General features: G+C 30.2%; 1 protein-coding gene and 1 long non-coding RNA gene across 2 annotated transcripts; one reads left to right on the forward strand and one right to left on the reverse strand.

The window, feature by feature from the left end:
* Window positions 1-3,507: 3,507 nt before the first annotated feature.
* Window positions 3,508-13,173, reverse strand: LOC140441303 (uncharacterized). The gene is made up of 2 exons (XM_072531941.1): window positions 12,725-13,173; window positions 3,508-4,741 (listed from the first exon to the last, which is right to left on the reverse strand). The coding sequence occupies exons 1-2, from the start codon at window positions 12,963-12,965 to the stop codon at window positions 3,669-3,671; spliced, it is 1,314 nt and encodes a 437-aa protein (XP_072388042.1). The 5' UTR covers window positions 12,966-13,173; the 3' UTR covers window positions 3,508-3,668.
* A 137-nt stretch (window positions 13,174-13,310) lies between these two features.
* On the forward strand, window positions 13,311-14,485 carry LOC140441304 (uncharacterized). The gene is made up of 3 exons (XR_011950980.1): window positions 13,311-13,635; window positions 13,719-13,959; window positions 14,061-14,485. It is a non-coding gene; the product is annotated as an uncharacterized lncRNA (long non-coding RNA).
* The last annotated feature ends 1,191 nt before the right edge of the window (window positions 14,486-15,676 follow it).

Genomic DNA, 15,676 nt, shown 5'->3' on the forward strand with positions numbered 1-15,676 from the left:
TAGGTTATTTAATCTGTTTATAAACATTTATATCTTTGATATCGTTTATGCCACAAACTTATATAGAGGCTAATGAAAAACTGATGAAAAACACACTTCCTAAAAAAAAGAATCTTCTATGACCATTACGAGCCAAGAGAGCATTTTATATTTAAAACCAAAGCATTTTATTCTTAAAATCATACTTCCATTGTCTATTAACAGTAAAAGCTGAAAATTGAAGAGACTCTAAATAAAGATCTGAATTGTGCGATCCAGCTTACAGATGCCATATGCGGTAAAGAAGTAAAAATTTATAACCCGTTAAAATGATGGTACTCGTAAAATACCTCTTCGCAAAAGTAGAATGGAGAACCATCTGAGCTCCGTTTTTTTGTAGATTTGAACTTTTTTAAAATAAATCGCGCTTGTAAAATTTGCAATATCTTGGCTTCTGTGGCACGTAAAACATAATTTTTTTTTTTTAACTGGGGTAGCTCAACAAAAAGTTGTTTAAATAATCGTTTTCCATGATAAACAAATCGTCACTATTTTTATTAGTTACATTACATACCATTATGCAAAAACAAAGTTATTAAAATTTATAAATTTCTGCAAAATCAAGGGTTTTTTGCAACTATTTTGATGAATTCTTTATATATTTTAATTTAGAAACTCACAAAAGGAAGAACTTTTTGAGATCTACAATTTTTATTTTAACTATTTTTCTCTAAACTGGATAAAAAACGTTTTATAAGCAAAAGAATGACCTCTCACTTTTTAAAATTGTTTAAACAAAAACAAACCAAAATACCTGTATGTCTTCACAGATTTATTATTAACTAACACTCGTATATCTTTTAGAACCTTCAAATATCTTTATAAGATTTTTACGTGTAATCAATGGTTTTTTTACAGATGGACTGGTGTATAAATTAGTTCTCCGATAAAGATGAACTTATTTCTACTTTTCACTACAATAACTAAAAATAGGTAGCTAAAGAAATACATATTTAAATATCTAATATTTTGTTTATGTTTATTAACTTGATATTTATTCACTAATTTGTTTTTCCGAAGTTTATTATATCATAATTATAATACCAACGAAAACGAAAAATTCAAATGATGAATGAAAAAAAAATAAACATTTTTTTAAGTAAATTACGTAACGGAAACGGTGTAAAATAAAATAATATAAAAAAGTTTCTATTTACTTACCAGAGTGTAATATCCATGTTTGACAAGCCGAAGATTTTTTGTCGGAAATCTTACATCGTCGGAAATCTTACGTCGGAAACATTCTTAAACCATGAATTTTGTATGATGATAAACCACATTTGTAATAACAACAAATATTAATTAATTTATACCGATTCATGGTCTGTTTTTTGTTAACATTTTTATTTGTAAGCAAACCTGTTGCGACTATGTCAGTGAAATATTGCAACGCTGGTGAATTTAATTCAATGGATCAAAAATGGACGTTTAGTTTAGTCTTTAACTTTTTCACATAGCACCATCTAGTATAACGTATATCAAACAAACAATGGTATATTAAAATCTATTGAGACAGAAAGAGTGGTGACATCTAGTGACTGTCTCAATTAGAATCAAACAAATTTATACATTGCGTTGGCTAACTAGTTCTATTTAAACAATGGCTATGTATTAAGAACTTTTTATCTATTCGCAATAGCAAATTCCGACAGGGGGCGCTGAAGATTTCAAAGATGGACGATAACTTCGGCAAAACAAATCATTTGATCTCTAAGCTGTAAAATGTTTAATATAAATCATTTACACGTGTGTTTTGCCAAAGTAAAAGTTGGAGTACGTTCTTCAAAGTTTATTTGTTTGTGATTATAGTTTATACATAAGGTAATTGACTCCAAAACCTGAATAAAAATAAAATTAAATGTTTGTTTTTCTACAGTATGTCTGAAACATGGGAAGTAAAATTTACATTATCTTAATTATTTATATGGTTGCAAGATCGGCAGAGATCTTTAGTTTAGGTTGAGGCAGTTTTTGGAGCTGGCCACGTTATATTTTGTAAATTACGCCTTACGTTTTCTACTAATAACTTCATGAGACCGTAGGGGCAATTTATCTGATGGAACGGCATTTTTCTTCAGTCTTCTCAATTTAGTTTCAGGTGTTACTATAAAGTAAATTAAGTATAAATATATTAAAATATAATGCTTGGAAAGTAATCGTTCTCAATAAAATGTAAACTGCACACAGTCATGTACTTGGTTATAGGTTTGCCAATTCGCAAAATGCATTGCCAAACTTTTCTCATATTCTCGTCCAGCGGAAACTTATGTATGGATTTTTTTGTGAATTATAATAGGAGGAACACTGCAATAGTTTTTTGAAGCCGAAGTCATTGTTAATTACAATATAAACCGGTCGCTAATATGTATACAAAATAATGACAATTTCAAGGTTTTCCCGAAGTGGATGCTTTTGAAATCTACCACCAGGCGTCGCCCACTTTGCGGTTCCTCGCGAATATCTTTTCTATTGCTTGACTTAGATTAAATATATATCAAATTATTTGTTGGATCATTAGCGTTACTACCAAAATTTATATTTCTATTATTTTAATGAGCAAAGTTCAGTAAGAGTCCAAAAGTTATTTACTTTTCTTATTGAAGCTTAAACAAGAAATTAGTTGCAGTTAAATAAAAATACTTTGACTGTAATTTTCTAATGAAATCTAAAATGATTAAATTCCGTTAACAAAGGAAATTTGTTATTGTTTATTCTTTAGTATTAGTAATGTTTAATTTAAATGATAGAAAAAGTTGCATTATTATTTCTGTGCCGATTAAAAGTTAACAAAATTCGTTTAATTTACTAATGTTTGTATTTTGAGAACGATTTTCGAAGTGGAAATTGAAACGTCAATAAACGTACTTTTACCTTTAATTGTGGCTTATTCCCATTTAAACAGTAATTAATTTAAAATGCCACAAGAAAATAGCTTCAGAACAGAATTTCTTAATTGCGAATGGAATTTTTTAGATGAACAAAAATGTAATATGTGATGACAAGTATGAATTTGATGGTAATGCAATCGCCGCCGCAGTACATATTTCTAGTCGATAAGAGTGTTTGGATAACATGACTCATTTTCAATGATATGTGTGGATGGAACCTTATTGTTCTAATAACAATTTTGTTCTGGCAAATCAATAACTTTAATTATTTGGTAAACCTAAATTATGTCACAAAAAAATAAATAAAAATCATTAAAACTTGTTTGTTAATAAATTTAGAGAATCTGTAAATTGTACTTTCGGAAACACCTGTCGCTGCTGCCACACGCTCTTTTATGCGATGATGAGGTATTGTATCTTCCGATTCCTTTTTCATAAAGGCTAACACATTAGCAATTATTTCTCGACTTTGACTATTACCAGCCCGTCCGGATAATTTGCTCTTAAACCCCATGCTATAATATTAAATAATACTAATTTACGTATATCTACTTTTTTATTTTGCAATTATTTCCTCACTTTTACAGTTTTTAATTTTAACAGTGTTCTTAAAAGAACTTTTGCATGAAATGAATAAAACTAAAATAATTAACAGAATACACAAATACAAAACGTAAAATCGCAAGAAAATCAAATTTATTTGTTTCATATTAAATACTGGAAAAGAAAACTGCTTAAATTTCACATTTGGTTTTCTTCACTGTGCACTTTCAAATGTATTTTCAAAACATTTTTACTAGAAAACTGCTTAAAACAAATTTCACACTCATAAGATTTTTCTCCAGTGTGCACTCTCATATGCGTTTTCAAATTACTTGTTTGATTAAATTGCTTAAAACAAATTTCACACTCATAAGATTTTTCTCCAGTGTGCACTCTCAAATGTTTTTTTAAATTACTTGTTTGATTAAATTGCTTAAAACAAATTTCACACTCATAAGATTTTTCTCCAGTGTGCACTCTCAAATGTTTTTTTAAATTACTTGTTTGATTAAATTGCTTAAAACAAATTTCACACTCATAAGATTTTTCTCCAGTGTGCACTCTAAAATGTTTTTTTAAATTACTTGTTTGATTAAATTGCTTAAAACAAATTTCACACTCATAAGATTTTTCTCCAGTGTGCACTCTTAAGTGTGTTTTTAATGAACCTGCCTGAGAAAACTTCTTAAAACAAATTTCACACTCATAAGATTTTTCTCCAGTGTGCACTCTCAAATGTTTTTTCAAATTACCTGCTTGATTAAATTGCTTAAAACAAATTTCACACTCATAAGATTTTTCTCCAGTGTGCACTCTTAAGTGTGTTTTTAATGAACACCAATGAGAAAACTTCTTAAAACAAATTTCACACTCATAAGATTTTTCTCCAGTGTGCACTCTCAAATGTTTTTTCAAATTACCTGCTTGAGCAAATTGCTTAAAACAAATTTCACACTCATAAGATTTTTCTCCAGTGTGCACTCTTAAGTGTGTTTTTAATGAACCTGCCTGAGAAAACTGCTTAAAACAAATTTCACACTCATAAGATTTTTCTCCAGTGTGCACTCTTAAGTGTGTTTTTAATGAACCTGCCTGAGAAAACTGCTTAAAACAAATTTCACACTTGTATGGTCTTTGTCTCGCCGCAATTTTCATCGTTTTATTTAATGTTTTTCCTTCAGAGTGTTGACTCATATAATTTCCTTCGTAAGATGAATCTCCAATAATTAGTGTCTCCATATTTTCTATTTTTTGTTCATCTTGGATATAACCTAAAATACGAACCACATGATATAAATATTTTTGAGTATCAGGGAAAATTAATGCAATAATCAAATTAGAGCGTAAGTGTGTATAAGAGCACGTATTTAACTATTAAAGTAATTTTTACTTGAAGGCATTCTAAATACATTCCTACTGCACGGTCATAAACAGAAATCTGCATTATCGTCCTAGTTTTGTCAATATGGTCGCTGCAAATAGTTGCCGTTCAGATTTATAATTTTGTGCGTTCACAATTTAGTCAATTGAGAGGTAAGCAAACCATCAGTTTTATATAAAATAATTTTAGATTGCATTTATATGAAATAGTGATTACGTTTAAAAAAAATGGGCCGTAAATCTATTTGTTTTCGTAATAAACGCTTTAAAATGACAACATGCATATATGTATAAGAGTACGTACGCAGTTACCGATATATAATATTACGCAATGCGAACTCTTATACACAGTTGGGTACTCTTAACAATTTTTTATTTAAAAAGGAAAAGACAGTTAAGATTTCATCAGAACGGCTTTCGCAAAAAGATTTAGATTTCTTTAGATTCCCCATGTCTCTCTTAACATCTTTATCAACGTCTGTTTTGCCTTGCAATTCTTAGAAGGCACAGATTAAAGCGGAATTCTTGAATTTGGTTTCGAAAATTAGTCTACAATTTTTTATTTGTTTTAAGTTTTCTTTTTATTTTCAGATTTTAAATTCATGAGTCGGTACAAGCGAAAAACCGATAGAAAGTTAATTTTTACTGAAGAAAACTTACGAGAAATACAGCAAAAATTAGAAGCAGGATGTAGTAAAAGAAGTGTAGCGAATGATATGGGAATACCTGAGGCCACATTAAGAAAAAGATGGGAAGTGTGGAGATGTACAAAGCGATATTCCAAGCGACCTAGAAGCCGAATTAGCACAACAGATACGAGAATTAGATCAGATGTTTTATGGAATTACAAAAAAAAATTTGCTAATAGCAGCGTATAAATTTGCTGAATCTAATAATCTTTCTCACAGTTTTAGTAGAAATCTACAAATGGCTGGTGAGTCATGGGTAAGAGGATTTTGTCTAACAAAATTGCGCTTCGACAGCCAGAGAAATGTTCGATAACCTTAAAAATCTTTATGAACTAAGGCGATACTCTCCAAGTTCAATATATAACATGGATGAATCGGGTTTATCAAGCGTGCCTAATAAGTTCCCAAGATATTAGCGAGCAAGGGAAATAAACTTGTAGGGAAGGTAGCTAGTGCAGATCGTGGACAACTTGTAACGGCTGTATGTTGTATGAACTCCACAGGTAACTATATTCCTCCAGCACTCATATTCCCCAGAAAAAGAATTAAGAGCTGTTTTTAAATGCACCATGTGAAACTCTGAAATTAATTTCTGAATCTGGATATATCAACACGGATCTTTTTTGTAAGTGGTTAATCGATTTTAATAAGTTTGCCAAACGCAGTGCTGAAAACAAAGTTCTTTTTATTCTCGACAATCACAGCTCTCATCGTGACCTGCAAGCTATAAAATATTGCCGAGAGAATCACATCGATCTTTTATCTTGTAACCGTTTCAAAAGATTTAAAAAAAAATCATTATAAATTTCGATTATATTTTTTTTTAATAAAACTAATAGCCCCATCTATCTGTCAAGTACCTACCTGTAGCCGATCAAGGATTCTTCTGTAATTCCCAAATATCTCCGGTAGATGAGCCTATTCATCAACTTGTCACTCACGCCCAATTTCCAGAGAGCGCAAGAATAGCGTTTCGCTCTTTTCTGTTAAGACCGTCCAACCGTTAAGACGTGTTTCCAAAGTGAGTCTCAATTCAGAGGTGAGCTAATAAATCCTTTTCTTGTCCATATTTCAGATAGATATTTATTTTTTTAGACCCTTATTGGAGAGGCTATAATGCTGATATTATATTTCTAATACTCGTCGCAAGATAGTATTGCTATGGAGTTATTCCAGATCATGGCCCAGTAGCAGTATCTTTTTATGGAATCCCTAACCCCTCTTATCTAGGATGGTGGTGATTTGATATAGTACGTAGCTGAATGAATGGTTTATTTGGTGACTGATTAAATAAGAAGAGAAACAGAGCAGATTAAGGTTGTACCAATTTTTATTATACCTACTTTCAAGACAACAGAAATGATTAAGAACTCAAAAAAAAAAAAAAATGAAAATATAGTGAAGTGTTCTAATTTAATTTAAAGGTTTATTTTCTTCATTGTTACTAGTTGATAAATAACTATATTATTTTCAATGTAAACAAATTTCGAAATTTGGGGTTAATATATATTATATACATTCATTTTCTTTATAACCAATTCTTAATTTAATACGATACAAAGATTTTTTGTTTATGATAATGTTAACATAAAATAATATTTTGGAATCCCTTTGGGATGACGTAACTTTTAATGTTTTCTTTTTGTTCATTATAAAGAATAGTTTTCTTGTAAACTTTCAATAAATCTTAATTTTTTTTTGTTCTTCCCCTTCGAGGATAAACCAGGGGTGGCGTCCAATAATAAATTATAATTTCATATTATCTAATTGTGCTTGAATTTAAGATACGATATAGTTTCTATATGTTTAAGAAAACCCCGCCCAATTCTCTTCGACAGTGAGCGATTCAGGCCTTGTATATATTATTGTAGCAAGGCAAGCGTTACAATCTCTACCGCCTCATTCAAGCCATAAACTAGAGCCACTGGATATTGGTTTTTTTGGTCCTTTAAAAAATACCTACAGTAGGGAATGTGACAAATGGATGATAAGTACTTAATCGAGGTAAAGTAATTACACAATTTCAAGTTGCTGGATTATGTAGTACTGCTTATGGTTCTGTAGCAGTATTCAGAAGGCCAAAAATTCTTTTAAAGCATCGGGAATATATCCGTTTAACCCTGATCAGTTTCATGACATGTATTTTGCCCCCTCCTATGTTACCGACGTACCTTTGGACAATCCAGTAAGAGCGGTAGTAGATAATACATCAAATATTGGCCTACACAGATGACATTGAAGACAATGGGACTGCAGGTCAACATACCCAAAACAAAATACATGAAGGTCACAAACAGCACACAAATAGCAGCACCACAAGATCTGGTGACAGAAGCACACACATTCGGAGTTTATATATCTTGAAACACAACTAAATAACAGCAACCTACAGTTCATCCGTTTTCAACATGAGTTGTGGGTACACGCGGACGGTGGGTGTGGCGGTGTCGTCACAGCAATCCCGAGTTTTATCATTGGTTAGAAATTAAATGCTCATGTTTGTCAATTTTAACAGTGACGAACCGACTTACTGTGTTTCTTAGTTACGTTTCGTATTTTCGTATATTAATAGCGTTATACTTCGTATATTGAAACTGTATGGATAAATATTGTTTATAGTGTTGTTAATTTAAACTGTGTGGATAAATTTGTTTATAGTGTTAATTTAGACTTAAAAACTGTGCTATTGTACCTGTGTGTTCATTCTATTTTCGGCTTAATTCTGCAAGTAAGTATGCTTTTGTTCATTTATTTTAATAACTACATATAAGTTTACTATTTTATTTGGGAATAAAGCCATAATTTAAGTTGAAAATTAAATTTATTTGACGTGTCCATTTCCACTTCGGAAATCATTATTATTATTCAAATTAGATATTGTTCAAAACACATTCTTTAGATTATTTCTATAGAATAGTATATTGAGGATTTCAAAACTGTAAATTTGTTTATAATTTAGGATTATAATGGTCAGTTGGATAAAGGTATTTTTTTATCTTATCATTAATCTTGAATAGTCGATAAGTATAAGTATGAGTAATCATTTATTGTAATTACGTGAGGATGTTAAACCTATTTAAGTGGTGTAAGTCATGTTGTGTGATTTATGAAAAATAGAAGGTTTTGTTAGAATCTTTATAATAAATTACACAACAGATTATTAGCAATTTTTTTGTTGTACATTGTAGGAAGATATCTTTGTCTAAATGGGATAATCATTGAAAATCATGTATGTAGTTCTTTTGTTGTATTTTATAAGGTTAAAGTAAATTGAAATTTAAAAAATTGAAAAAAATTAGGCACAAATTTCATGTTTTACTCAAATAACTACACTAATACAACCATAAAGTAATTTCTTTGCAGTAAAACATTTCAGTCATGTTCAATATCAACTAAATCTTGTGTTTCTGTTGTTTCAACAAGTTCCTGAAAGTAAACATGGTTGATAGGTGGAATGTTTGAAAGCAAATCTAACATGTCTCTCTTCTTTTCCTTAGGTACAAGTCTTGGCACAGGGTATAAATTTTTCAGATCAATTTGTCTGAATGAAAGTGGCCTTCCTAGTTTTGCTGACTTTAGACATAGAGCAGAAAATGTCTGTTATTAAAAACAGCTCTTCATTCATTAGTTTAATTGTTATTGCCATCTATGAAAGTATAAATAAAGTTAGAAGGTATACCACTTTTCCTTTTAAGAGATCTGTATCTCAAGATTATAAAGCAAGACTTACACCAAAATATAAAAAATATGACTTACACCACTTTGGCTTTTGGCGAGAACACCCTAACGTATCAGTGGAAAAACTAAATCCCTAATAACCTTTCCTGTTATTTACAGTTTCATAATGTCTGATACGGATTCTGTAAATGATCTTGCTATTCCTTTGAGTCCTTCCAGAAAAAGAACAAAGAAAAATCATTTAAGTTTGGAAATGAAAGAAGTAATTTTAAATGTCTATAAGAACAAAGTAATAGAACATCCAACAACACCATTAAGAGACATACAAAAAATAGTAGGAAATAAGGTTGGTGTGTGTGGTACCAGCGTCTTTAATGTAATTAAGGAGTATAAAACTACTAACAAACTAACTGCGCCAAAACAAATAAAAACCGCAAGAGCAAACTGGACAATGTTGACGAATTTACCAGGAATGCTATAAGGAGGATTGTCCATCAGTTCTTTTTTAAAAATGAAATTCCCACAGTGGATAAAATTTTAAACCAAATCAATAGTGATCCAGATCTGCCAAATTTCAAACGTACATCGTTTCACCTACTATTAAAAAAATTAAAATTTCAATTTCAAAGGCGTGGCAGAAACAGCATGCTAACAGAGAGAGACGACATTAGGATATGGAGGAGGGAATTTTTGAAAAAAATTAGGCAGTTGAGGAACGAAAAGAGGAAAATATATTATTTGGACGAGACTTGGGTTAATGCAGGTCATGCTCGTTCAAAAGTATGGTGTGACACTTCAGTGGTTTCATCAAGACAAGCGTTTTTGGAAGGACTGTCTGTGGGTCTCAAAAATCCTTCAGGTATTGATATGTTAAGTACTTCAATACAGTTATAATAAGTTATTTTTTTCAGGAAAAGGTAAACGTCTTATTGTGTGTGGCATTGGAAGTGAAGACGGATTTGTGCCTGGAACGTTGTGGACGTTTGAATCAAAAAAAAGTGGGGACTATCACGAGGAAATGGACGGACGGTCATTTGAAGAATGGTTTCAAAAAACGTTACTGACTTTGGAGGATAAAGCCGTTATTGTTCTAGATAATGCCCCCTATCATTCAAGGAAAGTCGAACGAGTTCCCACGACAGCTTCAAAAAAGGCTGAAATTATAGACTGGCTGCATTCTAAAAATATTTCCTTCGAAGATTCGCTTCTTAAAGTACAATTACTAGCAATTGTCAAGGAACATAAGAAACGTTATGACCAGTATATAGTTGACGAAATGGCTAAACGCCAAAATAAAATTGTTTTGCGACTGCCTCCATATCATTGCGAGTTAAATCCCATAGAACTCGTATGGGCGGATATAAAAAATTTCGTTGCAGCCAAAAACACTACTTACAAGTTTCCAGATTTAAAAAATTTATTTAACGAGGCTGTAGCGAACATAACTCCACAAAAATGGCAAAAATGCGTTCAACATGTTGTATTAAAGGTGGAACCAAAAATGTGGGAATTAGATAATATAATAGAAGTCCAACAGGAATCTATTATAATAAACCTTGATGATGATAGTAGTACTGATAGTCTTTCAGAATAGAATTTATGTACAAGTAAACGTGCATTCGCATTTTTATTTTCTTCTTTTATAACATGTTAAATACATTTCAATAGTTTACAACAAATTTATTATGCTATTTTTAATTTTAACTATATTTTCGTTGAAACGTTTTAAGACCGTTTTTGGTTCATAACGAATGTATTAGGTTATTTTCAACCGTAATTCTTAGCTAGTAGATGTTACTTGATTCTATTATATTTGCAATATTTCCTTTTTATTTCATTTTCGCTACTGTCAGGTAGTAGATCTTTCTTGTCTTACAATTGCAGTGTTTACAGTATTACACGCCAGTGCAAAACATATATTTATTTTATATACTTATATAAAGTATTAACATTTTATAAAAAGTAGTTTACGATTAACTATCAACTGTTTACATTAGAAAAGTGTTTACTGTAAATTACTATTAATTATTAAAACAACATTTATTATCATAACTACAAAAAATGTACTACGAAATGTAAGGATTAAACATAATTTAGGCTTTAATTAAAATATGAACGCTCTGGCTTATTGCAACTCTGTACAACACATCTTCAAATTTCTATCACGTGCATAAGCGTGTTTATGTTTTGATGCCGCTCATCTCGAAAACGGATAGAGTTTAGTAAGCGTAAAAATTAAGAGAAGAATATACCTGGCGAACAGAGCTTACTTTGGACTAAAGCATTTCTTAACATCACACATAATTAGCAGAAAACCCAAGATACTAATATATGAAACTCTTATTAAACCTGCCCTGACATATGTGTCAGAGACACATATGAAGAACTGTTAGGCCGCTTTGAAATAAGAATACTTAGGTACATATACGGATGAGTACAAGAAAGCGGGATATGGCACGGGTGCTACAATTTTGAGTTGTATCAATGCTATGAAAAATGCAACATCATCCGGTCTATTAAAATTAATAGACTAAGGTGGCTAGGACACCTTAAAAGAATAGACACTGGAGACCCCCAAAGACAGATATTATATCAAGAGCCAGTAGGAAACAGGAGGAGAGGCAGGCCAAGATCTAGATTTAAAACTCAAGTTGAAGATGACTTGAGGAATCTAGGGGTCAGAAATTGGAAAGTCAGGGCGAAAGATAGGGGGAATGTAGACTAATTCTTGAACAGGCCAAGACTCACACAGGGTTGTAGAGCCAAAGATGATAAACTAATGTTGCTGACATTTTTTAGCACATATATTGTAAATCAGATTTGTCTTTTTCTGTGGTTCATATTTCTTTTTTTAACAACATATCATTTAACAAAATTTGTAATATTCTCTTGTGCCCTGAAATTGTATTTCAGATCAAAATTATATTATTTTTTTTTTAAAGGTTAAAATACGTTTATTGACGTTTCAATTTCCACTTCGGAAATCGTTCTCAAAATACAAACATTAGTAAATTAAACAAATTTTGTTTTTTGTTACTTAGTGAAAAATTCTTCTAATAATTTAATTTTATCTGACTCATCTATATTGACAATTCAGACATACATTATACATTTTAAAGTAGAAGACTTTAAAATGATATTGCCAATATTGTTGAGTTGCGTTCCTGGGACGACTTTACATATAAGATAGTTCTTTCAATTACATGAAATCAACTTTAACTTGAGAATATCCGTCTACTTTAAAATGTATAATGTATGTCTGAATTGTCAATATAGATGAGTCAGATAAAATTAAATTATTAGAAGAATTTTTCACTAAGTAACAAAAAACAAAATTTGTTTAATTTACTAATGTTTGTATTTTGAGAATGATTTCCGAAGTGGAAATTGAAACGTCAATAAACGTATTTTAACCTTTAAAAAAAAAATTATATTAGCTGGTAAAATAGTTATTCCTATTTATTCTTGTAAATTAATATGGGAGGACTTAAATATATTGTTACTAACCTTTTTCAGTTTTTTGATCTTCTTCAAATGGGTTAAGTTTATTTCCATGTTGCTCTATTTCAGTATTTGTGGAACATTTATTTAAGTCCAAATAATCATATGTGTTATGTGTACTTTGCCTATTAGATTCCTCATGGATTTCAGATTTAAAGCTTCCCAAAAGAGCATCATCCAACTCATTAGACTCTATCTCTACTTTACACATTGCCCCGCTACTTTCTTGTTTTACTTCCATTTCCATTTGCTTAAACTAGATTTTATGTATACAAATACAAATAATTATTTTTATGAATGATTGATTAGTTTGTTTATTCTGTGATTAGGGCAACCATCAATCATCATAACCAAACTTATATTTGACATTTAACGTAAGCTTCACAAATCACTCATCTAATTTACTTACCGTTGCACGTCATCCGCATCATAGTCCGTGACGAGAGCTTATTTTCCCGACTAGGCACCCCCCACCACCTAAGCTTTTGGGAACGGAACAGTTTGACGTTTGACATTTATGGATTTGTTTGGACTTAACCTAACTTTATGATTTGATTTCTTATGTTTATATTTGGTGTCTTATTTTTTTTTTAAATGCCTGTAACGTGTAAATATTGTGATAAAGTTTTTTCAAGACAATTTACTTTAAATAGACACGTCACACAAATTCATTTTAAACAGGTTGAACGCATATCTTATGCTAAAAATGTATGGGGTTTTAAGTGTTTGGAACTTGATTGTGATAATTCCTTTCAGCAAGGAAAATTTTGACATTTCCTAATTTAATTTTTTTTTTGTTTAAGAATTTATTATTTGGAAACGATCAATGGAAGAAACATCCTGCAGCTTCTATGTTGTATCTAAATACAAGCAAGATAAAAATATTACATACTTTAATTGCAATCGTAGCAAAACATGTAAGTAAGATACTTAACATATGATAACATCGTATTAGATGGATACTATAATTATTTATAATTAAATTTTTTTTTCTTTGTAGCTCATGATGGAAAGCAAGTATTAAATAAGCAATACAAGCGTAATTGTAAGTCTCAAGGTTTATGCCATATGGATTCATTATGCACTAGCCAAATAAAAATTGTCAGCGCCAATGATAAAATAACTGTGAATTTCCAAAAAACACACTATGGGCATGAAATTGACCTTGGAAAAATTAGACTCCCAAAGCAAGAAAGAGAAAAAATTGCTTCTAAATTGCTTGTTGGAATTCCACCTTAAAAGTAAGCAAATATATTTTAATATTATAAGATGATGTAATTGCCATGAATTTTATTTGTTTATTATTGCATCAGTAGCAGAAGTAAAATGTAGTATTTTTCAGAATTGTACAAAGTGTTTATGATAACATTGGAGAACACTTGAAGAGAATAGATTATAAGATCATACATGGATTTATTGATCGTCCGAACCTGTTAAGCCAGATTAACTTTAATGTTCACCATTAAGCTCTACGTTACCACAATGTTTTCAATATTCCTTTCCACAGAACAACCTATGGTATTCACAACTCATTGGATAGATACATGGGGCTATTAAATGATCGCGATTTTGATACTTTCAATATAACTTTAACTCAGTTAAATTTTATTCTTGTTATACTTTGTTTTATTTTAGTATGTAAGATTTTTAGTCTCATTTTTTAAAACTTTTTAATATTGATTTTATATAGTAATTTCAAGTTTTGAATCCTAACTGTGATATTGTATATTGTAATTTAAACTGTTAATGGGGTTATCCCGTGTATTAAATAAATAAATAAAGAAATAGTACACTGACTGTACTATTTAAATAAAAATTAAAATAATTGTTATATACTACATGCATCTTGTATTTATTTCACCTTTCCCTAAATTGGAAACAACTGTAAAATGTTATGGTACATTGTATACCCTGTATATTATCAAAGAATATAGACGTCAAGCGTCTATATTCTTTGATATTATATAGGGTGTTTACACTCTTGTGATATTTTTTATAGGTGATAGTTTATCAAAAAAGAATGGTATTTCGTCTAATTAATTGTGGAAGAATTGTGCTTAATTTCTTATACATAGGGCTTAGAAGTTGGCAAACATTTAGATTTTTTTGTAATATTTAACACATACACACTTTAGAATATTCTTATGCAATTTGGTAAGCATTATTTATGGATTGTACAGCTACTACAAGTTTTGTTGTAGGAGATATAAAGAAAAGTCGAGAGGTTGTTTTAAATGGAATTTACTTACAAAAAATCTTAGAAATTACATATTACAGAGGCCAACTGAAATTTTTCTTTAAATTATAAACGACATATCCCGAATCTACGTAACTTATTTAGATTATTACACGGTTCTTATACGTGTAGTGGCAATTCATTCTATAGGTTGTGTACACCAAATTTCATTTGAATATTCTAATGCGCTAAAGAGATATTACAAAAAAATCTAAATTTTTGGAAACTTCAATGGCCTGTATTTGAGAAAGGAAGCAAATTCGACCATCCCTTATTCTACACAATACCTTTATTGCTAACCTACCACCACTTAAAAATAAAATCGCAAGACTGTAAACACCGTCTATACATTGTAACATTTTCTTCTAAAAAATATGACTATTTACCTCATTATGTGTTTTGTACAAGCGTAAACGAAGTATACCAATCATTATTATTTAAGTTTTTTGATGAACTAAAATAATTAATGAAATGACTGTTTAAATGTAACAGGAGTAATTTTTTACAGCTTTCTAAATAAAAATTATTATTAAAAAATTAAAGTAGTATTTATAATTAATTCTGTAAAAAATCTAGATTTTGTTACCAAAGTATGTATAGGAATAAAAAAAAGACAGAAATTGAATACAATAAGGGTCGATTGTTCGAACGCTAATGAGAACTCAAATATTTAATTAAAATCAAATACGTTACATTTTGAGGTTATCTTGACTGATTTATTC

This window comes from Diabrotica undecimpunctata, chromosome 5 (assembly GCF_040954645.1).
Source record: "Diabrotica undecimpunctata isolate CICGRU chromosome 5, icDiaUnde3, whole genome shotgun sequence".
Taxonomy (NCBI): Eukaryota; Metazoa; Arthropoda; class Insecta; order Coleoptera; family Chrysomelidae; genus Diabrotica; species Diabrotica undecimpunctata.